The 25,161-nt window shown below is 45.2% G+C and overlaps 1 protein-coding gene across 1 annotated transcript; it reads left to right on the top strand.

The window, feature by feature from the left end:
* The first annotated feature begins 2,211 nt into the window (after window positions 1-2,211).
* HELT (helt bHLH transcription factor) lies at window positions 2,212-5,615 on the top strand. Its single transcript, XM_063135112.1, has 4 exons — window positions 2,212-2,238; window positions 2,897-3,144; window positions 3,269-3,420; window positions 4,924-5,615. Exons 1-4 carry the CDS (start codon window positions 2,212-2,214, stop codon window positions 5,409-5,411), a joined length of 915 nt encoding a protein of 304 aa, XP_062991182.1. The 3' UTR covers window positions 5,412-5,615.
* The last annotated feature ends 19,546 nt before the right edge of the window (window positions 5,616-25,161 follow it).

Here is a 25,161-nt window from a genome sequence, read left to right as displayed (position 1 = left end):
TGCCATGAGACGAGAATCTGAATTTGCATTTTGCCACTACTGTAATCCCAAAGAGAATTGTTTAAAAATTAAATTACCAAAACTTCAGGAAAGATTAAATGGTACTGTTGTCCACATCTCGATAATAATGATGATGATGATAACAACAACAATAATAATAATAATCCGAGGAGAACATTAATCTCTCGTAAAAGAAGAATGTTTACAAAAAGTGTCCCCGAAACCATAGTTCTGAGATCAAAACCACGTTCATAATATCTCTCTGGAGTGCACCGCTTCCACGATGGAATGGATTAAAAGTCTGGATAAGCTGGCACACATCTCCAAAGTCGAGGTGATGTTTTTATTTGAACGTGAAAAATATAATCACATTCTGGGAGGCATTTGTTATTCAGTGAGCCGATGTGTAAATAGGGCTTGTTTGGGGGCGGGGGTGTCCCTATGCAACTAATTAAGGAGGTGCCAATGAAAGCTGAAAGAGGCACGAAAATGCGCTCCGAAGCTTTGGAGAGGGAAAGGATACACCCTCTATTTTAGCTAATTTCCTCAAGTTCCTGTTTGTGTGTTTTCGATATTTTCTTCTTCAAGCCTTTCAAAAGAAAGCAAGCAACTTCCCCTAGCTCCATTATTCCCCCCTTGCCCCCCCCCGGGACAAACTTGTTGCCCCCCAAAAAGACAGCCCTTTGCGTCCTCAAGGCGAGAAGCGCGGCTGCCAGAACAGAGGCCCTCGGAAAAAAGTTAACAATGCTGTGAAAATATGTTTGCAGAAAATAGACAATTGTTGGATTAGACGTATTCAAGTATGAAATAATGCCTTTTTGTGTAAAAACTTCAGCAATGTGCGTGTACAAAAGTTCCCTGTGGCAGTTACTTGCTCCCTTTGTGAGCGTTGCGCTTTGGCGTCTCCACTTGGCGCATTTCACTCCAAGCCCCTTTAAACGCGATTGTTTCTTTCTTTCTAATGACATTTACCGGATCAAAACATGCTGTTAATTCGATCAGAAAGCTTTACCCTCCTTAACAATGCCACAATAATTTCTCCTGAAGTTTGTTAAATTGACCAAAATTAGGCAAATGAATAGGAGGTCTGTAGGCGACCCTTCTCGCAGGTGACACCGCATAATGCTCTCTCAGACCAGCTGCGATCCCCTCTTTATTTTTCCCCTCTTTTCTTTGACCCGCATTATTAAAATTTAGGCCCAATGAAACCATTCACAGTCTTCAATGGGACATTTTCCTATAGGATAATAGGCTACAAATTGAGCCTCTCCAAAGGGGGAGGGGGAGGAGGGGGAAATAACAACCTCGAGACACACACACCACACAAAAAGGACCGTCGTGTGCCAAAGGTTTGAGGGAGCCTCACTGGGTCTGCTGAGGGGAGGGAAGAAATTTGAAAAGGAGGGGGGGATCTCGTGCCAGCCTCCAGTCCCCACACCTGCCGGGATGTCCCCGCCACATAAAGCGGGAGAAACAAAAAGGCCTCGCTGCCATCTCTCATAAAGATGGACGTGTCACCAAGTCGTGTGAGAAAAGCTTGAGAACAAATGGGCCCACTCCGTCTCCAAGGGCTCTTCCTTGAACTGGGCGGAACAGCCTATTAAGGGCTTACTTAATTACTTTAATGACTCTGGACAGGCTTTAAAATGCAGTCAGCGCTTGGACAGGGAAGGGGGGCGGCGGCAATGGGGGGGGGTGAGGGGTTCCTGGGATTTGTAAACAGGCGGTCGTGTGAGAGACCGACCAGGCGTCCTGGGCCTTATTAAAGAAGGGAGCTTGTGTTTCACAGCCTGCCAGCGCGCCACTGCGCTCAGCCCGTTGCTCCGTCAGCCCTGCGCTGCCCGTTGCCATGCAAATATTCTTCGGGGGGGCGATCACGTGTCTTTTGAAGGGCCACGTGGAGTGACAAAGCTGATCTGTCATTCCCCCCCTCCCAACCCTCCCCTAGACTACAGGGGAGAGAAAAAACACGAACATGCACATTTTAAAAAACTGATCTTTAATGCATGCCTTCTCCTCCTAATGCTGCTTTCCCTAATCCTACGGAATCAGCCAGGCCATGAATATCACCCCCCCCCGCCCCCTTTCCCTCAGAAATGATCGCTTTATAAGCCGCTGCTTGGAAGTCAGGGCTCTGCAATCCACCTGGGCCACTTAAGGAGGGACGTCGGGCACCTTCCGTTAGATTCTCCCCAGCGGTTTCTTGCCAGGATGGCCTCCAAGTTGAAGGAACGGAAAGTGAGTTGAAGCTCCTGCTTGTGCCCTGCGCGCTGGGGCCGGGCTCGACCTGTTCCAGAGGAACTGATGCCCGTTAGCTGCACAAGTTCAGCCATTGACTTTCCAGTTTATGATTACGTGCACGGGGCGGGGTGGGGGAAGGAGCAGCACCTGAACCCCAAAAGGGAAAGGTCGAGAAGGAGGGAGGGAGAAGGCAAAGGCTGCAGAGATACAGGCCTTTGGATACTGGGTATTTCATAACGCCTTTTATTTCATCTCCCTTATTAAAGTTTCCTAGATGTTAGCCCCCTTTCGAGGCTTTGCGTCTCCCCCACCCCCCTTCCTATGAGCCTGTCCCATCAGGAGAGAATGGGACGTCACCTGATCTCCAGCCGCAGGGATGCTGCTGAGAGACCAGGTTTTGGGGAGGTGGCTTTTGCTCTCCAGCGTGTCATCACGGATTGGAGAGTTTGATACCGGGGACTCACGTGCCCCTGACTTTTTAAGAGCAGGGCTCAGGGGAGCTGTACAGGGCAGGTAAGCGCCTGGAAAGAGGCCAAGGCCATGTTTAGAAAGGATGACGAGATAATAAGAGCCGTGGGCCTCTTTGCGGTTTTGTGCCCTTCCGGCTTGCCGCGCTACCTGTGTATCAATCCTCTGCCACTGATATGTTTTCCAGAGGATCCCGGTCTCCCACAAAGTGATCGAGAAGAGGAGGCGGGATCGGATCAACCGCTGTCTCAACGAACTCGGCAAAACGGTGCCGATGGCACTGGCAAAACAGGTACGTGTGGCGAAAGGGGGCAGAGAGCACAATCATAGTAGCTGCGTTTTGCGTGTTCTGGGACGAGAGAGGAAGGAAGCCGTTTGTGTAGGTGGGCTTGCCTCGGCGTGGCTGTTGCCCCGCTCTTTGCGTCGAGGGGTAGAGTGGGGTGGGGGATCCTTGGGGTTTCCATCACGCGAGCGGAACACGAGGATCGCGTAGGGCTGGAAAGAGCACCGCCTTTTCTTCCTGCTCCATCGCACGGTTCTGAAGTCAACCCATTTGTAGCCCCGGGTTCAAGGAAACGCTTCCTGACGTGTCGGTCTCTCTTGGTCCATTTCAGAGTTCCGGCAAGTTAGAGAAAGCGGAGATCCTGGAGATGACCGTCCAGTACCTGAGGGCCCTTCACTCGGCGGATTTCCCTCGCGGCAGAGAAAAGGGTAGGCGCGCCGGGCGGCGGCTGTGCGTTCCCAGCGCTTGACAGGCCGGCGGGCGCAAGGGGAGAACCCGCGTCTGCGGGCGGAGTTCGGAGAAGCGCTCGCGGTGGAGGAAACCCCAGGAACGGAAATGGGGGCCAGATCTACGCCCAAGCAGGATATGACACTTTGGAAACGGTTTGAAAACTGTATATGGCGTGTGTCCTGGGCCCCAACAGTTGTCACTACTGTTATAAACCATTCGAAAGCAGCAGTGTATATCCTGCCCTGGGGAGTCCTGGCACAAGAACCTGAGACCGCTACAGCGGGAGAGACGGCGGAGACATTATACCCTTTCATGGCCAGAGTGCTCCACTACTGCTTTATAACAGTTTATAAGAGTTTTGACAACTGCTCAAGCCCAAGGCACACTACATATATTCTGCTTGGTGTAGATTTGCTACACCAAGGCTTTGAGGCCGTGAGCAACCCACGCGTTCTCAGACTCGGTTTCCCTTTTGTAATGTGGGACTGATAGTCCCCTTCCAGGGCCGGCTCAAGACACTTTGCTGCCTGAGGCAAAGGACAATATGGACACCCACGTCCCTTTCTACGCATAGAAGAATCTTATTTTGACATTGGTGAAGCGATAATGCCCTCCACCATACCTGAGGGAAGCAAGCTAGTTTTGGGGGAACTGGGCAGGCCTTTGGGTATACAAATCTCTGACCTTCAACACCTTGTGAAGAATCTAGCTCCTTCTCTCAGCATGTACTGCCTGAAGCAATAGCCTCACTCTGCCTAATGGTAGGGCTGGCCCTTGCACTGAATAAAGGATCCCTTTACATGATTTTTTTTTAAAAAATGTATTGTTAAGGATCTGACAAATTCATAGCAGGTAAACTATCCACCTAGCCTGTGAGTCTGTTGGAGACAGGGTTCTGGGTTAGTGGGCCTTTTGGTTTGATTCACCAAAGCAGTTTTTAATGGACTTATGAATAAGGTTTTTTAAGCCTTTGATAATGTAGAATAATTCAGCAGTAATACATTTATTGTGGCACAAGCTTTTGTGGACTAGGGCTCACTACAGCTGTGCAAAGTGTCAATCCCTGATTAGCCCATGTACTTGCATGAGTGGTGCCCAAATTGTCAACCAAGAGAATCCACTAAATTGTCCCCCCCTTTAATTCCATGATCTGCCAGATTGTTTCAATTTCTCATCCTTTTAGATCCTTGTTATATTTCTTTGCCCTGCACAGGGTATCCTTGCCGGTGCTTTGCTAACCAAGTCAGAGGCATTTCATGTGCCACCACTTGGGAAGAGACAGTTTTAAAGCACATGGATCAACTTACAAAATTAGGCAAAACAAGTTTCTGCTAATCTGTCTGCCACAAGAGGAATGCACTGTATGGAAACCAGCTACAGATTGTAGGGCGGGGTGGTCTGGTTCCTTCCCACCCAATGTATCATAAGCCCACAAGCCAACTCTAACCTATATTCTTTATTTCCATCCTTCCTTCCAGCAGAGCTTCTAGCTGAGTTTGCCAACTACTTTCACTATGGCTACCACGAGTGCATGAAGAACCTAGTTCACTACCTGACCACAGTAGAGAGAATGGAGACCAAAGATACCAAATATGCCCGGATCCTGGCTTTCTTGCAATCCAAAGCTCGCTTCATCGCTGAACCCATCTTTACTTCACTAGGATCTCTTCCAGAGCCAGACTTTTCCTACCAGCTCCCATCAGCTCCAGACTGCTTGGCTCACAGCACCAATGACCCTGTTTTCCCACAGGGATCCGGGCCCGGGCACTTCTCTTGGCATAGCTCTGCCAGGAGCCCTACTATCCCTTACCTTCCCAATGCTGCTGTGCCCCTCACTAGCCCTGGGCAGCAGCGCAACACTTTCTTGTCATCAGTACAAGGGCTGGACCGCCACTACCTCAACCTGATTGGCCATTCCCACCCCAACTCATTCAGCCTGCCTGTTGGCCAGCATCCATCTGTGCTATAGTCTACACCTGGGATTGCCAGCTTGTTATCCAAAGAGGGCTCCTGTGTTTCTAAGAGCTGCTCAGAGAGATGTGCAGCTTCTGCCTTCCCAGTGCTGCCTCACCATTGAACTTCTCCCTGCCATGTTGTTTCTGAAGGTACAGAATATGTTCCAAGGCCAAGCCGTGCCAAGCCCCTCTGGCTATTACATATTTATATGATCTTAAGAGAATACATTCCCTTGCAACACAGGCTCCCTTCTACAAATGTAAATAGGTATGGAGTGAGTGGGGTGAAATAAATAAAGATGTATGCTGGAAAGAGATCATATGATGGTCAGCCTGAGATATGTTTGCTGTGTTTATTTATTCATTCTCCTACTATCCTGTTATTTTAAATCAGGGGTGTAGAACTTCAAGCCTGTGGGCCAAATTCAGCCCTCCAGGTTTTTGAATCTGGCTCTCTGGGTTTCCCCGGAAGCCCCTTCCCTTTTGCCCAACCATCACATTTCGTGGTCTCCTGACTTTTGCATAGTACCCCTCCCACCCGCATTCTAAACAGTTGAAATGCCTCTCCTAAGGCTTAGTTAGTTACTTTAAGCTAAAATGTGCTGGGTTTTATTTGTTTGTTGGCATCATCAGCCCTTTCGCCCTCAGCCCTGATCACCACTGGAATGCGGACCCCCGAGAGCCTCTCTGAAATGGAATTCAGCCCTTGGATTGAAAGAAGTTCTGCCACCCTGTTTTAAATGTTTGCTTCAGTGTTGGCACAAATGGTGCAATGCTATGTACACATAGTGTTCATTTGTAAAGAAAACATTTTAAGACAAGTCATAAATAAAGCTAAGGGGAATAGAAAATGTAGTTTTTAAGGGACAGGAGAGATGTCAGCGCTGGATGGTTACGGCCACTGTTCTACTCCATAAAAATCAATGGGGTGGTTTTTTTTTGGTCATTGACTTGATAGGAGCAGTGTTGCACCCAGTGGTGGCTGGTGCCTTCTCTGGGTCATGGGTTAGAGGCAGGCTACTGGTAGAGGTAGAGCCAAGAGGTCAACCACTCATATTTCCCTTCATCCTTACCACCAATCTTTCTAAACATACACACACACATTTCCACTCATTCTCACCACCAATTCTTATATTCTCTCTCTCTCTCTCTCTCCCCCCCAATCCTTTAAAATAAAATTTCACTTTCACTCCAATCCATTTTAACCCACCACAATTTATATCCATGTACCAATCTATTAAAAACAGCAACACCCCAAATCCTACCCCTCTTCTGCAAAAATGTTCTAAAATCAATCACCCCCAGGACAAGGCAAGCACAGCTCCACACTCAGCAACATACCAGGCTCCTCAATTGGAAAAAATCGAACAATCACACTGAGCAGGAAGAGCAACAAGCAGGCAACTGGCTGAAAATGGAGAGAGAGAGAGACTGAGGGTCAAACTACACGTTCTATTAATCAGGTCAGAGTAACTTAGGGTGCTAGTCTTCTTTAGTGTATGTGCATGCGGTCCCAATCTGGATTGGGACCATGGCACTTCATGGGAGGAGGGGTTAAGCTTCACCACCTCTTTCCCTCCCAAAATTTTACCAACCCCATGTGGGGGGTGGGATTTAAAAGCCTCTACTGACTCCAATTGAAATGTTTTCTTCCCCCTCCCCATGCGGGGTGGGGAGGTGGGATTAAAGGAAAAGAATTGTACAGAGGAGAAACCCTCCTCTCCTGAACTGGCGTGGTCCTAGTCCAGGTTGGGATCGCAACGCTTACACTAACGTAAAGAAAAGTAGCATCCTAAGCTACACTGGCCTGATTGTTAGAACATTTGGCTGTGGGAATTGCTGGAACACACACTGCAGGCTTTCACTCTACTTCTTCTTTGGATGTTTCAGAAGAGCAGAGTGCACACACGCACGCATGCACACGCAAACACACACAGAGAAGTCAGCAAAGCAATAGAGCAAGCACTCATTGCACTGGGCTTGTTCAGCCACACCTACAATAATTTCTATTGGTTATTGGCTCAGGGGGCTGACAGCCAACTGAAAAGGGACTTGTCTGTGGGGCCTTACTACTGCTTATTCTACCACCCTGTCTGAAGTCTGATTCAATTGGCTATTATAGAATCATAGAATAGTAGAGTTGGAAGGGGCCTATAAGGCCATCGAGTCCAACCCCCTGCTCAATGCAGGAATCCACCCTGAAGCATCCCTGACAGATGGTTGTCCAGCTGCCTCTTGAATGCCTCTAGTGTGGGAGAGCCCACGACCTCCCTAGGTAACTGGTTCCATTGTCATACTGCTCTGACAGTCAGGAAGTTTTTCCTGATGTCCAGCTGCCCCACTTGCTGCTGGCAAGTGGGCTTTTTCTAATTTTTTGCACACTTCCGGCCTGGTTTACTGGGTGCAGACCAGTTGCCCTTACAAACCTGTCCCTCATGTCCAAGGACCAGAAAGGTAAGTTTCACATGTGTGCAATACACATATTGAAGCAAGAGACAACCACAATATTGAACAAGAGACAACCACAATAGTCAATACCAGCAGGAAACAAGTAGAACAATCGGAGTCAGAACAGGATATGCCAGGGGAAGGGGAATTCTAAAACCATTTCCCCCCCTTTTCATACGGGAGGCAGGGCACTGACACTGGTGGTACCGCAAGCCTTTTAACTGCAGCAAAATGTATTTTTTGATGCAGAATGGAAATATGCATTTTGTTGGGCCTCAGACCTCCATACTTTCTTGAAAGAAAAGCCAATGGGACTAAAACTCAAGGGCCCCGGAGTCAATCCACACCATCAATTTAGCATGTTGCAAATGTGGTTGAATGGACTGTTTCAATGCTTAGCATTCAGTTGTTTTTACTAAAGATTACTTTGGATGCGGGTGGAGATCTTACGTAATTACACTAGTCAACTGGTGGGGGCACCAGTTAAACCTTTCAAGGTGCCTTATACTGAATCAGACCATTGACTGGCTGGGAATTATGGGAGTTGCAGGCCAACACAACTAGAGAGCACTAAGTTTGCTCTAGTCAGTGGCAGGGATTGAACCTGGGGAATTCTACATGCAAAGAATATAATCTACCACTGAACTTGTGAGCTCCATCACACCTAGTTTTCCCCCCAGGTACGATCCGCGGTTTCCACCTCCATTTCATTAGCGCATCAAGCACTGGTCCCTTTCACGTGCCTTCTTAGTATCACGATTGTACCAGCGAAATCTCTTTACACTTGTTCATTCTTCCACTATTGCGCCCGCCGCACCCTGCCCCTTCTCCTTCCCCTCCAGTTCATTGGTTACTGTGGTTGATGGACAGTGTGATGGGCATGGGCGCCTTCCGCCCCCCTCTGTTTTTGTTGTCTAACATTTTAGCGATTAGCGTTTCATCGGCTGGGCACCATTTTTGCCTTTCGAGGTGAGATAAGAACATAAACAACATAAGAAGTGTCATGCTGGATCAGACCAAGGGTCCATCGAGTCCACACAGTGGCCAACCAGCCATCGGCCAGGGACCAACAAGCAGGACATGGTGCAACAGCACCCTTCCACCCATGTTCCCCAGCAACTGGTGCACACAGGTTTACTACCTCGAAGATTGGAGATAGCACACAACCATCAGGGCTAGTAGCCATTTATTGCATTTCTATACTGCCCAATAGCCAAAGCTCTGTGGGCAGTTCATTGATAGCCTTCGGCTCCAGGAATTTATCCAACCCCCTTTTAAAGCCATCCAAATTGGTGGCCATCACTATGCCTTGTGGTAGTGAGTTCCATAATTTAACTATGTGCTGTGTGAAGAAGCACTTCCTTTTATTTGTCCTGGATCTCTCACCAGTCAGCTTCATGGGTTCTAGTATTTTGAGAGAGGGAGAAAAATGTCTCCCTATCGACATTCTCCACACCATGCATAATTCTGTACACCTCTGTCATGTCTCCTCTTAGCGTCCTTCCCCCCCACCCCAAGTTGAACAATCCCAATTGATGTAAACTTCCCTCATAGGGGAGATGCTCCAGCTCCTTAATCATTTTAGTTGCCCTTTTTCTGCACTTTTTCCAGCTCTATAATATCTTCTTTAGGTGTGGTGACCAGAAATGTACACAGTACTCTAAGTGTAGTCGCACCATAGATTTGTATAAAGGCAGTACGATACTGGCGGTTTTATTCTCAGTTCCTTTTCTTATAATGCCTAACATGGAGTTTGCCTTTTTTATAGCAGCTGCACATAGAGGGCCTTGCTAGACCCTGCCTGATAAGCCAGCAGGGAGGCGGGGCGACGGCGCGCTAACTTTAGGGTGCGCCGCCCCGCCTCCTAGACAGCCGACGCGCAGGGACTGCGGAAGCCCTGTAGCGTCAGCCATTTTTTTGCGTGTGTGTTAAAGGGGCCACGTGCATCCCAAAGACTCCGGACAAGGTAGGTGGGTTTTCTTTTAATTAAGCCCCCCCATCCACTCCTGATCCCCTCCCATGCCTCCTGCCCACTCTTTTCCCGCTCTCCCTCCCCGTCCCCGTCCCCTGTGTCGCCCTCCACCCTCCCTCGCCGTCTCCTGTGTCGCCCTCCGCCCTCCCTTGCCGTCCCCTGTGTCACCCTCCGCCATCCCCCTCTCCTGCCGGTCCGGCCTTCCCCCCTATCTCCCCCCCGGGATCCCCCCGACCCAATGGGCACAGCGCTGAGTGCTGTGCCCAGTCCGAGTAGCCACAAAAAGCCACGGACCTTGCTAGATGTTCCGCAGCCCCAGCCTCAGGCCGGGGCTGCGGAAAAGGCGCGCCATAAGTAACTTCGCTTATGGCGCGTTAAAGGAGGCTTCAGTGCGCCTTGACCCCGGATTCCCCTGTGCGTCATCTGGACGCACAGCAGGGAAACCAGGCCTCACAGCGCGCTAAGGCCTCGTCTAGCAAGGCCCTGGGTGGACATTTTCATTGAGCTGTCCACCACAATCCCAAGATCTCTTTCTTGTTTGGTCACCGCCATTTCAGATCCCATTAGGTTATACTTGAAGTTGGGTTTTTTTGCCCCCAATGTGCATCACCTTATACTTGCTTACATTGAACCGCATCTGCCATTTGGATGCCCACTCTCCCAGCTTGGAGAGATCCCTTTGAAGCTCTTCACAATCCCTTTGTGTTTTAACAACCTTAAATAATTCGGTGTCATCAGCAAACTTGGCCACTTCACTGTTCACTCCTAATTCCAGATCATTTATGAATAAGTTGAAAAGAATTGTTCCCAATACCAATCCTTGTGGGACCCCACTATTTACTTCCCTCCATCAGGGGAATTGACTATTTATTCCTACTCTCCGTTTTCTGTTCTCTAACCTGTTACTGATCCATAAGAGGACCTCTCCTCTTATTCCATGACTACTAAGTTTGTTCAAGATCTTTGGTGGGGGCTTTATCAAAAGCCTTTTGGAATTCCAAGTAAACAATGTCCACTGGATCACCCGTCTACATGTTTGACACTCTCAAAGAATTCTAGAAGATTAGTGAGACAAGACTTGCCTTTGCGGAAGCTGTGTTGATTCTTCTTCAGCAGGACCTACCCTTCTATATGCTTACTAATTTTGTCTTTAATAATGCTTTCAACCAATTTATCTGGAACAGATGTCAAGCTAACTGGCCTGTAATTTCCTGGATCCTCCCTGGATCCCTTTTTGAAAATTAGTGTTACATTGGTCATCTTCCAGTCCTCTGGTACAGAGCCTGAGCTTAGGGACATATTGCATATTTTTCTTAGGAGGTCAATAATTTCATATTTGAGTTCTTTGAGAATTCTAGGATGGATATCATCTGGGCCTGGTGATTTATTTGCTTTCAACTTGTCAATAAGGTTGAGAACTTAATCTTTTGTCACCACTATTTGCCTCAGTACCTCAGACTCCCTTCCTGAAAACATCAGTTTATGCACAGGCATCTGTCCTGTATCCTCTGCAGTGAACACCGATGCAAAGAATTCATTCAGTTTTCCTGCAATTTCCCTGTCTTCCTTTAGTACTCCCTTAACTCCCTTCTGCATGGGGTCTTCGCACACCCTCTCTCCCTCCCCTTCCCAGTTGAGCGGTTCTACGGACTAAAGGAGAACTACCTCCACCATCCTCTTTCATCAGCAGGATCACCATTCAATGTACATGCCCCAGCAAAGGGGACCTTCTGACATAACATGAGGACAGCAATACACAGGAATGGAAGAACGGTTTTATCCTGCATGGAGAAAGAACACCGTACTTTTCCCACTCTAGAAAAACATGGAAAAGAGGAGAAGAAGTGAGATGACTGCAGGAGGTGCAAAAAAAATGCTGGTGTGATGGAGCTCATAGTCTATGGCTATTCCCCACTATTTGCATATGGGAGGTGCTTCCAGGCAGGAGGTGGACATGCAGCTGTCATTATCTGTCTGATTGTAGAAGCAGGAAAAAGAAGTCTACCAAATTGTATAAATCACACTGTCCACCCCTTGTCCTCCCACCACCATCTCATACGGAGACAGGTATCAGCATGTAATCCTGGTTGATTAGCAAATCCAAATCCACAGGCCATGGTCACAAAGTGTTTGAATCAGGCCTAAGTGTTTAATGCCAAACTGAGACACATGGTATTCAGTCTGGGCAGCTTGGGATTGATGCAGTTAATGACCTGGTTCTCACAGCACAACAGCCCACAATGGCTTAATTTATCAGGGGAGGGGCTGTTGTATTGTGCTGGGTGCCCACAGGCTTGCTATGTCATGTGAACCCAGGCGGCAGAGGTTATTTGAGGGTTGTCTAACTCTCAAACAACTCCTGTCACTTGGGCTCACACGAAAAGTAGTGGTGAGATGGGCATCCATGGTGCCTGGCATGATACAAATTAAGTCATGGTGGGCTATTGTGTTGTGCAAAGCGGTCAGTGCAGTGGTGAAGCAATCACAAAATTCTGCCACTCTTAGTTCACTTGCACACCATGCAGGTCTTCCCACATCTCAACACATTGGCTTGGTTTTTGTGGAGAACTGAAATGAGAACCCGCTTACTCCAGAGCAATTGTTCTCACAGGAGGAAATTAGTTGTAAATTGAAGTTAAATTCATTAAAAGTAAGCTTGGGCTTCACAGAAAAATCTTCATCATGCCATGCTCATTCAGCTAAAACAGCTTTGTGAATTTCTTGGGTTTCTCTGTATGTTATCAGGAAGTCATCAATATAATTCATAAAGGCTGAATTAGGGTCCAGATTAGTATGTCAGTTACATAGGAGGTACATGTTGGGTAATCACTGTACTTAAACGTGCTGTAAGTTACAGATAGTATTTATTTATTACATTTTTTATATTTATTTATTACATTTTTATACCGCCCAATAGCCGAAGCTCTCTGGGCGGTTCACAAAAACAGTACTAGTGAATAGCAGAGTATACAACGGCTCTTGGTCAGGACGCAGCAAAGGCCAAAAATAAATCATTTACTGACAGATATAATTTAGTTATGGCAAAACAATGTACAAATGAATACTCACACATGGTCACAGAAATACAGCTTACATCAAGGATCACAACGATGAGAGTGATGATGAGAAGAGATATTAACAATGGTTCAAAACACTCTCTTTTATAGACAGCTCTGTACAAATGATGCAACCACTAATTGGCAATCATAGAAAAATGACACTATGCAATAGTCCAATAATTCAATAACTGTCCACCTGCAAAGTTGACCTTTAAGTGATTGTCTTCTGCTGACTCCTCACTTCTTCCAGGATTTGCAGGGCATTACAGAAATAAAGGAAAAGATAAAAACAGAGTCCATTCCAGGACTCAACAGTACATACAGCACATAGACAAAGAAGTCGTACAATTTAACTTTTGCATTCTTTTCTATAGCACTTTAAGGCTGCAATCTATACCAAAGTTGAGTTATTTATGTGTTATTTTTACTGCATCAAATATTTTATATATTTATTCAGTATGTTCATATCTTACCTTTCCTCCATCATGGAGCTCAAGGCGGCACACAGGGGGGGTTCCAGGGGGGTTCCCATCTAGGCACTGACACAGACCCAAATCTGCTTAGCTCCAGCAAGGTGGCTGACAGTTCAATCTCATGCATCCCTACTCAGAAGAAAGCCCCATTGTGTTCAATAGGACTTACTCTCAGGTAAGTGTGTTTGGGATTGGCGCTTGAATCGTGTTCCATCAGAACATGCTTTGGGATATTTAAGGCCCAATAACTAGGGAGTAAACTTCATTAGACACATGGAAGTTACTTCTGAATAAAGCTGAATAAGATTGCACTGTTAATTTTCATTAATCGCATAACAATTTGGCATAAATTACTGTTATTCCAGATGGGAGCTTTGGGATGCTGTAATGATGTCCAATTTCCCCCCATGATTTCCTAGTAGAAGAGAGATTTCAACTCCAATTATCTCAGCATTCCAATACACTGCCTCAGGGCCAAAACAGACATTACTTTAAATCTGTATCTAGCAGCTACATCTTTTATAATCTAGAGTAGATGCAAGGGGTCCGATCCAGATGGGGACCTTAGGATGGGGTTAGCAGGGCTTTTAAGATCTGATCAGGGCCCCGTGCTACTCTAGAGGAAGTTTTAAAAGACATAGTGGCTAGATATGGTTCTGAAGTAATGTCTATTTTGGTCTTCGGTGAATCTACACAGAAAGTAATTTTAACTTACAGATGTATACTTGATATGTGCTAAAATTCTAGTTACTTTTTGGCAGAATAATATGATCAACTTACCCTAGGTTGAGAGAATTCGTTCCAGGATAGTTTTGTTAGCTGTATAGGGTCAGTGTTTCTATTTATAAATATATTTTAATTCAGCAATGCTGCTGTTTAATAGATTCACTGAGGCTACAAACACTGGAATAATTTTGCTTTTTAATTTTGCAGTATGCTTCATAAAAGAGAGGGACAATATCAAACATTTAAAAATACACTTAACACCATTATTTGATTTTGAGCTTGACCGTTAAAAACAACAACACTTGGCTAAGATGAAAATTAACTTGGAAGCCTTAGCCTGTCAGTTGAGCAAGCCACTGGGCATAGCTGTACCATCTTCACTCAGTTCAGGAGGACGTGGCCCTTGGTTTGTGATGTTTTCTGATATCGAAGTTTTTAAAAATGTGTAGGGAAAGCTCATTGCAGGAAAAACATGTGCATTCCCACTTCTGACCTGTGGAAAAAAAATAGCTTTGGGGAGGCAATGAAATGATCTCCATATAAGAAAGAAAAAATATGTAGGAACTGACTTTGAGACTTCCATGAAGTTTCATGATGCTTGATCTGCTATTTCCCTCCATTCATAGAAAATATTTATTATTCTTTCTACTATATTTCTATCTCCCTTCTCTGCCAAGAAGCTCAAGGCAGTGTACATAGTCGTTGTCCCCAACCCATTTTTAAATCCTCACAGCAACCCTGTGAGGTAGGTTAGCCTAAAAGAGTGATCAGCCAATAGGTATTTTACAAACTCTGGGAAGGTCACTTTGTTCAAGACTGGAAGAATCATCATAAAAAACTCAATTCTTATTTTCATGTATAAACAGATTCTTGGACCGCTCTTAAGATTATTTAAAAGAACCACATACTTTTATTTCAGCAGTTCAACCATGTGGCAACAACTAAACCTTAAATGTGTTTTTCAGCAAAATATATTCTGTGTGTAGCAAAAATGAGAAAACTTTATCAAAATAATCAAACTGTAGGTTTAACAGTCAGATTTTTTAAAAAGTCACATTCGAAATTCAGGCATATTAAGAACATAAGAAGTTCCCTGATGCTGGATCAGACCAAGGGTCCATCTAGTCCAGCACTCTGTTCACACAGTGGCCAACCAGCTGTCCACCAGGGAACCACAACCAGGACATGTTGCAATAGCACTCTCCCACCCATGCTCCCCAACAACTAGTGTACACAGGCTGACTGCCTCGGATAATGAACACCTGAGAATACCTAAAATGCTGATTATCTCTTTAGTTCGAGACAGTTGGAGTGAATGGGTTACCACCTCTACAAGATAGTGTTCCGTTATATATTACTACTGAAATTTATTTTCTCTTCTCCCAGGCATTTAACAGCACATGCAGAGTTTTTAACTAACCCAAGAATAGTTGTTTTAAATGGATATTGGTTTTTTAATACTTTTGGTGGTTTTAAATTTTGTATATCTGTTTTGAATGTTCATTGTTTTTAACATTTGTAAACTGCCCAGAGAGCTATGGGGCAGTATATAAACGTTATAAATAAATAAATAAATAAATAAATATGCTACTTTTTCACGTAAGGGGGCTCTCAGAGAGACCTCTGCTGTTTGTCCTACTTCTACAACTGCTCATTTGTTTGATATCTCTTTGGACTAGAACTTTGGTGTGGTCTCCAGTTTCTCCGTGTGGCCTCCAGTTTTTCCATAACGCACACAGGCTTACTGCCTCAAATAATAATGCTGTAATGAAGTTTCTTTTCTCCAGATATTCCTGTATCTTCATGATTTTAATACTTCAGTTTGTTCTTATCTTTGCTGTGTTCTTCACTGCGGAACATTCATACATGTGTCACTGGAGAAACTGTTTCCCTATATGAGTGTCAATTAGTATTTTTGCATTGTTTGGTGTGGTTTGCACTTCCGGATCAGTTGACGGAAGGTAAATTAACTTATTCCATTTCATTCTTCAGGCTTTAGGGAGATCTGAACTGGATTGTTTACCGAGGTCATGGAATAGGCTGACCCACAATTTGTGAGCCATCAGCTCCATTATCCTGAGACAGACAAAAAGATCTTCATTACAATGAGTATAAAGCATAGTGTATTTCTTCCATTTAAACTGTACACACAGAAAAACCTGGTGTGACAGATTGACTTTAAAAGAGGTCATATTAGTGGACAATTTGAGGACAGGGAAGAAATAACTGTCTGCTTTGTCAAGACACACTTGTGACTCCAAATCCAAATGAGAGCAGTAGGAAAATAGCTCCCGTTAAATGTCTGCAGGATAAAATGTATGCGGCAGCAGGACAACGGCTGGTGCCTATTATTGGAAAACATGTCTTACACCCATTTTCTTCATCCCTTGAGGTAGAATATGAAGAAAAAGTCTTTGACTATTTTTCTCTCTCCCGGCACTAAGCCGTTCAGATCTCCTTTGGCACTGAAGCATTACAGACATAGTGTTACGCTGAAAATATAAATTATTATTAATTTATTCAGCATTTTGGCCACTGTTAACCAAATTACACCCCCCCCCCAACCTACTGCTCCCTCCCTTTCCTGTGCTAAGTAGATATTCTCTCTAGGATTAGCACAAGGCCACCACAGTCAAAACTTAGGTCATTTACATATAATTTTGCAAACTTGCAGTAGCCCATGACAGTCTTTGTGGCTCAAATGTTGCTATTCTTGATTCTACCCCCTCCTCCTCTATTTTCATTTCACGGAGGAGGATAAACCCTGCTTTAGATTTACAATGGCTTCAGGATAAAAGTCTTGTGCCCGCCTCAAAGCTTTCCTTGACTCTGAACTTCCTATCTCCATCTCTCTCTAGCACTGAAATGTCCCCCCTAATTTCTGTGCTCACCACCAATAAAGGCCAAGAGTCAGATTTGAGGTAGTTTTGATTTCCTTCCAATAAGGTGAATAATACTAGTTTTGGCCATAGAAAGAAGATAATTCTGAGGCAGAGTTAAGAGTGCTGTGTGTCTCCTTTCCCACAATGCTTCGATTCATGCCGCTTCCCCTTCTTATTCACTCTCCTTTTAAGTAAGTTGTATAGTGCTGGTTTCCAAGAGTCCCCAACAAAACACAGAGAAAACTTCCCAGTGGTTTGGGCTGAAGGTGCTCCATTGTAGTGTTTCTGAAAGGGGACAATCTCTTGTTTCTTGGGCTTCATCCTTGATTGGGCAAGAATAAAAATAATCATCCCCATGAAATCAAAGGTTCTCTCCACACATGGGAGTAAGGAACAAAGCTGCTTGCCAGAACTAGGCCTCAACCTCCTTGGATTTGCTTTAACTGCTGGAGGAGCCTTCCAGTCAGCATGAGTCCGGCCCAGTGACCAGCAGCCTTCTTAATACAGAGGTCACTTGTGCTTTCAAGCGTTATTGAGCAAACAAACCCTCATGTTTCCCTCATGGCTGCAGATCCACCAACTCTAAACTGGCCCTGGACTATGCAACAGGCTGAACTCAGAGAAAGAGACCAGTTAAATGAGAGTGGGAAGGTGGCGGTTGCAGACAGCGTTCAAAGACACTCATGAATTTTTAAGCGTGACATGTTTCCTCAGAGAACAGAGGAGAGAGCAGGAGGGGCCCACTAGCCCAACACCAAACACAACTTGCTGTTTACCTGGGAAATTCATAGTTTGTTTGTGTATTTATTTATTTATTGCATTTTTATACCGCCCAATAGCTGTAGTTCACTTCAGGGATAAGGGATAAGGGCTCACCTCGTCAGTCTTCCCCACTATGGTGAGATGTAGTGTATTTCTATCTAAATTATAAGAATAATTTCTACATCTGTGTTTATACATATAAATTAGCCTGTGTATATTTTCTGCAAATGGTGTTCTCTTTCATCCCCCTTTTTGGCATAACTGGCCATCTTCCTGCCCTAGTCCCATTTATGGCAGGTACAGTAGCCAACTGATGCTGTTAGAAAAGCAGACCTACAAACTCCACTGTGCACAACTTGCTGTGTGCTTATGTGAGTTGCTGCCTCACATAAGCAAACATACTGCTTGATTTCTCAACATGTTCCCTCCGCAACTGATGACTCGCTGCTCAGAGTATGAAATAACTGGATTGAAAAGCATGAGGTAGAAGCATTCTCTATAGTGGAACATTCACGTCACCGCAATAATGCAGTCATGAAATTACCAACAAGACAGTCTTCCTGCTAATTTTCATGACATTGTCATGCACACTTACCCTGACTCTGTTCAACCACCCATCTTTTTGGGCACACACACAGCACATTTGTCGACAGGCTGCACAACCAACACCTGAAGGATATTCTCAAGATAACTTGCCTTGCATTGCCCACCTGTTTATGCAAAAAAAAAAGGTCAGTGTACCTAAAAGATGGCAATAGGATGGATTCTCCTTCCCATTCATTTGATATACATTTTGTTGTAACATTATTATTCTAGAGCAGTGGTTCCCAAAGTGGGCAGTATCACCCCCTTGGGGGCGGTGGGATTGCATGGGGGGCATTAAGAGGCAAGGGGGCGGCAGGGGAGCACTCAAGGTGGTCTTTTCTGAGAAGTGCCTCTCCAGGTCTTAAAACCCAGGGACATTTTTATGGGAGAAGGTAGTTTGGTCCCAAGCCATACAGGGGAAGAATCCATACATGTATTAATACTGTTTAAGAAGAGTCCTTTTAATGGTGAATTGAAATGCTTCAAAAGTACCAAAACGCTAATGAAGGGACATACCCTGCTTGGTGTGCCCCGCCACGCCGGCTGCAAAACAGGTGTTCACTCTCTTTTCCCTCCCTCCCTCGGCAAGCCTGTGGTGGGTGCTTCCCATTTAAAGGGGCCAATTGAGCTACAAAATGACACTGAGCTGAAGCCAAAGTTTAAAAAATTGTACCAGGAGTTTTGGTTACAGAAGGAAATTTCTGATTGCTATCCTGCACTATGGAGAGTGGTTCAGAAGCTCCTGGTTGCATTTCCAACATCATATTTGGTGGAATGTGGTTTTAGTGTGGTCTGCCTACTTCTCTCCAAGCAAAGAAATCAACTCCAGATTACTAAACATGGTGATTTAAGACTCATGTTAAGTGACTTTAAACCAGACATCGGGAAACTGGTATCACTTCATCAAGCCCATCCATCACATTAAGAATTTACAGAATAGTGAGGTACTCTACCCTAGTTACTAAATGTGATATCTAATATTCTTGCTAAATGACTATCAGACTTTGAAAAGATGATATCACTGGATCAAGTTCATCAATTATGTTTAATTTAATAAACTAAAAAAATGTAATTGGATTTTGAATAAATATTCAATTAATTGTTACTGTTTTGAATTTTACTGCTATCTTCCTTAGGGGGTTGTTGAAAACGGCTATTCTGAATAATGATTTTATAGTGTAGGGTAGGGGGCACTGGGCATGAGTTTGTGGAGCCAAGGGGGCGGTTACCTGAAAAAGTTTGGGAACCACTGTTCTAGAGCATGTTACTGAACGTGAATGAAAACTAAAGATTGGAATGATGCTGAAAGAAGCAAGATGGTGCTTCGTCATACAGAGGATCACAGAACCTGTGATGGAGGGGGCCTTATATGCCATCTAGATCTCTGCTGAAAGACCCCCAAGCCAGAGAGAGCCCCCAGGTAATTGTTTCCATGGCTGAACTACTCTTACTGTTAAGTGATTTTGCCAGACTGAAATCTATCTTTCTGTAACTTAAGCTCCCTAGAGATAGTCCTACTCCATGGGGCAACAGGGAACAAGCTTTAACTTTCTTCTTTGTGAGAATCTGTCAGGTTTTGAAGAATGCTATCATGTCTTCTCTTGTTCAGGCTAAATATACCCCAGGTACAATCCTATGTATATTTAGACAGAAAAAAGTCCTTCCTCTCCCAGCATTCCACAACTAGCATGGCTGGGTAGGGAATGCTTGGTGGTGTAGGACATGCATAGGATTTCACCCTTAGTTCCTTCAGCCTTTCCTCATAGGACTTGTTCTCCATATCCCTGACCATCTTTGTTGCCCTTCTCTGAAGTAGAGCACCCACACAACTGGATACAGTACTCCCAGATGTGGTCTGACTAGTGTGGGTCAAGCTAGACATGATATAGAAGGTCCTTGTTTGGATCTTGTGAATCTTTCTTTTTCCTTCCCGAGAAGGGGCACGGGAAGTGGATGTGTTGGAATGGAGCCCTAATGTAGGAGGGAGGGGGTTCTCTTTGCTCCTGTGCTGATTCCCTAACTTAAATTGCCGTCCTGAATCTGCTATTGGCCATGAAGAAAAAATGCTATGGATTTATTATTCACACTTCCCCCCACCTCGTATTTAATAGAAACTTTGGGGTGGGAGATTTTGATTAGGGCTGTGGGGTAGAGGCAAAAGACTTGGGGGATGTCTATACAGTTTAAACACCCCATGGTGGCACTGCATTGCTTATATGATGCAGCAGCCACCGCAGGGCTTTCCCACAAAGCTGCATATTAGAAAGGTCAGGGATTTAACCTGACTTTTCCTGCTGGAGCAAGGTCACTATGGCTCTTCTGCCATCTGACCTCACTCTGGCATTGCACCGGGGTGTTCCCAGTGTAAGGCAACCTCCAATTGGTCACCAGAAACCAGGCAAGGGGCAGGGGGCGGGCCTAAACAAGCTGAATGGCTGCTGGAAAGCCAGTGCTGCCTCATCTGTTACGAATACTCACCACCACCCTGCAGCAACGATACCGTGGGGTTTGGTGGCAGAGCAGCACCAATGCGGCATCATGAAGCCAAGGCCATTGTGTCTGAATATATTTCTGGGCATATACACCCAGCAAAGTCCTCTATATTACAGAAGCACTCTCACTCAGACCAGTAGGAGCACAAGATGCACATTGTCTACAGCTACTGAGGCTGTCCTTAATGTTAGGTGGAGTGAGACAACTACCTCAGGCAGTGGATCTGGGGTGGTGGTGGAAAGCAGCAGCAAGGTTTGGGGGACAGAGCTGTGTGCTATGTGGCCTGCCCTTCACCCGTTAAGGGGTCTCCAACCTTTTTGGACCCATGGGCACATTTGGGAATTTGAGAATTTGCTATGGGAGACACAGTGGGAAAGCATCCAGTGGAGCTCTCCAGAACACGCCACCCCACCTAGCAACACCTGCCCAGTGGCACCTGAGGGGGGCTCTTCCTGGTGCTAGGGGGAAGTGCATAATTCCCTACTCCTCCTGCTCTGCTGCCTGAGGCGGGTGCTTCATTCTGTTTCATGAGAGGGCCAGCCCTGCACAGTTGGCTCCTGAATGTGGACAAATAGGGCATACCCCCTCCAAATAACAGTGTGCCCCTCCAAATAAATGTACACTTTCCAAAACGATAAGCAATTTTCGTAGAAAGAAGTCACCTAGAAGAGTGAAAAGCTAATTTACGGGTGGTCCCGCCAGGTGTTAAAAAAAACCTTTATCAGGAACTGGTAACATCGTTTATCGAAATTTGTTTATCAATGCACCACTTCTGTAACAGATCCATGCCGCCTTGCACAAAGCTGGCTATAAGTTAAGTTTGTTTTGAAAAAGAATTCAAGCAAGACCCTTGAGCCAAGACAATTGAAAGGCAAAAAGATGCAGCCAGCCCATGTGTGGTGGGCTCAACTGACAGTGCTACAGGGTTAAAAGGGGAGAATGTTGAGATTCATCCAAGACCTGAGAAACTTGACATATGCAAACCTTACATGTATTGCATAGACAAACCAGAAAGAAAGGTGCCCCCTAATGAGGTTTTTTTGCGCTTGGGTGAGCGGAAGGAGCTGGCTTCAGAAGACTAATAACTGAAAACGTTCCAGAGCTTTTGTCTGAAGAAGTGGCAGGCACTTTCCATCCCTTTCGTGGAAGGAAGGGGGGGAGGACCCAAGAAGAAGGCCTTTGGGGAGTCTCCATGTGAGATGTGGATTTTAAGGGCGACCCTGGGTCATACAGAACTAATCAAGCGAAAACAATAATAAAATTAGCCTGACAGTCAGCCAGCAAGTATCTGAGGACTTTATCAAAAAAGAAGGGAAGGGGGGGGGGAGAAGAATAAGAAATGAACAAACTCACTAGGAGCAAAGGATCAAATCTGCAAGGTGGCATTGTGCAAGGGAGGGTGGGGAGGATTAAATTATTTATTCATTGTTAATTTATTTATGTATGTATGTGCAAAAGACTTAGCTGCTGCAGGTGCTGAGAGGGGTTTCTGAAAAGGCCCAGTTTTAGAGCCAAGGCTAGAATATTGGTCCATTTAACTCATTATTTTCCTTAAGGCGATCAAAACATTGACTTTTATGTAGGAGATGGAAAAGGAAAAAACATATGTGTATTGGGGTATTCACGCAGAGCCTAAGTAACACTAAGAACCAAAGCGATTCTCTTGTATTCAAGGAATGGGGTGGGGTGGTGAGCTCCATGGTAGAGTTTCATATCCAGCAAATTAGCAAATGAATGCTTATGTCAATATGCAAAAACCTAGTTTGTTTAAACAGATTTAAAAACAAAGGCTTTGGGGAATACGTGGAAAATGTGAGCATTTGTTCGAGACTTTTTCTTTCTCTTCTTTCAAAAACAAAGGTTTTACTTTAGAGATTTGTCCACGTGTAATCTTGTACATGCACGAACTATTTCCAGTGCTGAGCTATAAGAAGCATTCATTAGCCATTCTTGGGAGCACACTTGGGAGCCATTTAGGAGACTAAAATAGCAAAAATCTAGCAAGCTGGCAAAAGAGCCCATGCCCATTCCTTACTCTCTGCTTAAAGGCACAAGCCCCCACGGCCTAAAATGGATCTGTCATTAGCATCAGCACTCTGCCATGTCACCAAACGGATGCAGACGTGCGGGTAAAACAGAGAGCTATTTTATTTTCCTCCTGTGTTTATGGTATTTGAAACTGCCATCTCAAGTTCCTTTGACCCAGTCGAGCATGCCCCAGTGGGGGTCCTGTGTAGGACATGACCCTGGCGAGGAAAGGAACGCGACATCTCAGCATGGAGGGCTGGGGGCAGAAGGCAAGAAGTCACATCTTGAAAAAACGATAGCATCCCTTCCAGTGAATGCCGTGCTAGAAGAGGGGGGGAATCGTGCTGCTTTTATGCCCTTCTGTAAAGAAAAACAGGAAGCCTGGAGAATTATCTGCCAAGAAAGACTCTTAATTAAGCACCAGAACAGGATAAGGTTGAATAGGAAGGTGCTAATTAGATATGGCTCACCAAAGCAAATACCAGGAAAGCAGTGTGTTATATTTTGTAGCTGCAGGGCAATGAAGCCTGTTAATTGGCTTACTGTGCCACAAGCTTTCCTAGGCAACAGTCTGCTTCATCAGTAAAGGGAATTGCAGATTTAAGCAACTTAAGACCCATGGGCTGTTTTCAACTGGTTTTTCCATCCCCCTGGTGAATCTCCCTCCCTCCGCCCCACCATTCCCTGTTTCCTCAGGTGTAATACACCTGCAGTAAATCATCATGTGGCAGCAATGCAACAAGGCTGGAATGACATACCGAAAAAAGCCTTTGGTGGGCCAAGGGGCTCACGTGACACCTGAAGAAAAAGAGACCAAGAATGAGGAGTGTATAAAACTTGATTGATGTTTGGCATGTACTTGCAATTCTTTTCTTTTCTTTTTTAAGCAGTATAAAATACCTATATTTTATATAAATATACATAGTGTTGTTTTGTGCAAATATACCTCTCATTCAGAGTCTGGTTGCTGAATAGTTCTGTAACATTTCATCCTTTACAAAAATGCCATAATAAAATATTTATCTTGATCTATCTGAAACACCAAGCTTTAATTTCATTGCTTACAATTCTTAAGATTTGAAGAAACCCAAAGAGAAATATCAGAAAATTCTGAACAACAAAGAGTCTTGTGGCACCTTGAAGATGAACACATTTCTTTGTTGGTCTTTATGGTGCCACAAGACTCTTTGTTGTTGGGTAGATTAACATGGCTACCCTCAGAAAACCTGTTTTCGTTTTCGTTTTTATCCTCCGGAAATGCGGGGTGGGGTTAGGGTTCAGCTGTAACTTATTGAATGAAAGTGACACTCAGCAATAGAAAAAAAGAAAAGAAATAAATATGGATATTTAACAGGTGGAGATGAGTTTTAGGATTTAGTGTTAGAATTAAGATTTCTACAGTTAGGGTTAAAAAGAAGGGTTGTTTGGGGTAGGTGTGAATAAAGATGCTTCTGATCCCTTAGTGCGAATGGACAGCAATACTTTTTTTTTTTTTGAGCAAGAGCTTTCAACATTTAAAATATGTAGAACATGTGGGAGTTACTGAGTGAGGGGACAGGTTTTGGCCGCTCGCTCCCTCAAAACCCGCGGCATCACAGCTGCGGGGTGGGAACTTTGAATCTCCATGGGTGGAGGGAGTGGGGGCTTTCTGGTGGCCATTTGGCTGGTTGAGCCCATCCCTGGCCTTCCCGCACTTCCCGTAGCCTATCAGTGGACTCGATCCACCCCTGGAATGACCCTCAGCCTCAACCAGAAGCAAGGCCACCACCAACAGATGGAGGAAAGATGGTGGTGACCTCAGAGTAAAAGAAAAAGTCTCGTCGCTGAACAACCACAGGGAATCCGGGGTGTTCTCAGATATAGTTAAGGCACGGCCATGGGGTCTTGTACATTTTAGCTAAGCTTTACTTAGAAATAGTCTGGAAGGCTTTGGGCCTGGTTGGCCTCTGGAATGTTACAATCTGTGTGAATTGATCTCTGTCAGTGTTCTCAGAGCAGGGATGGAGGAGTGGTTCTACTCCCTGCAAGCCACCTGCTCACCTCGGCCTTGGTAGAGAAGCTGTCTGTGAAAAATTGACAGAGAAAGGGTGGGGTTTTTCAGAAGAGTCGCCCAGATTGAAGTGTCATCTTGGTAGGATGAGCAGGGCCACCCTGTTTGGACAGGGACATTGCTGAACGGCCAAAGCCCCTGTCTGCCATGTGGCCTGGAAGAGGCCTACGCCTTCCTTTTTAAGCTGGTGCAAAGGCGAGGAACCTTTAGTAGGAACATCTCGTCTGCATTCCCGGAAAATCTCCCTGTTTGGGTCCATCATTGTTTGAGACTCTGGGGGCACTCT

The sequence above is a fragment of the Elgaria multicarinata genome, chromosome 10 (genome assembly GCF_023053635.1).
Source record: "Elgaria multicarinata webbii isolate HBS135686 ecotype San Diego chromosome 10, rElgMul1.1.pri, whole genome shotgun sequence".
Taxonomy (NCBI): domain Eukaryota; kingdom Metazoa; phylum Chordata; class Lepidosauria; order Squamata; family Anguidae; genus Elgaria; species Elgaria multicarinata.
The sequence above is the reverse complement of the archived record's forward strand: the minus strand, read 5'-3'. Positions and strand labels throughout refer to the sequence as shown.

What these genes read in the sequence shown, in the direction of transcription:
- HELT (XM_063135112.1), top strand. Translation starts at nt 2,212, where the DNA reads ATGGCCTCCAAGTTGAAGGAACGGAAA. An exon ending in CCAAGTTGAAGGAACGGAAA is followed by an intron (nt 2,239 to 2,896) that starts GTGAGTTGAAGC and finishes TATGTTTTCCAG; the next exon opens with AGGATCCCGGTCTCCCACAA. An exon ending in TCTTTGCGTCGAGGGGTAGA is followed by an intron (nt 3,145 to 3,268) that starts GTGGGGTGGGGG and finishes ACCCATTTGTAG; the next exon opens with CCCCGGGTTCAAGGAAACGC.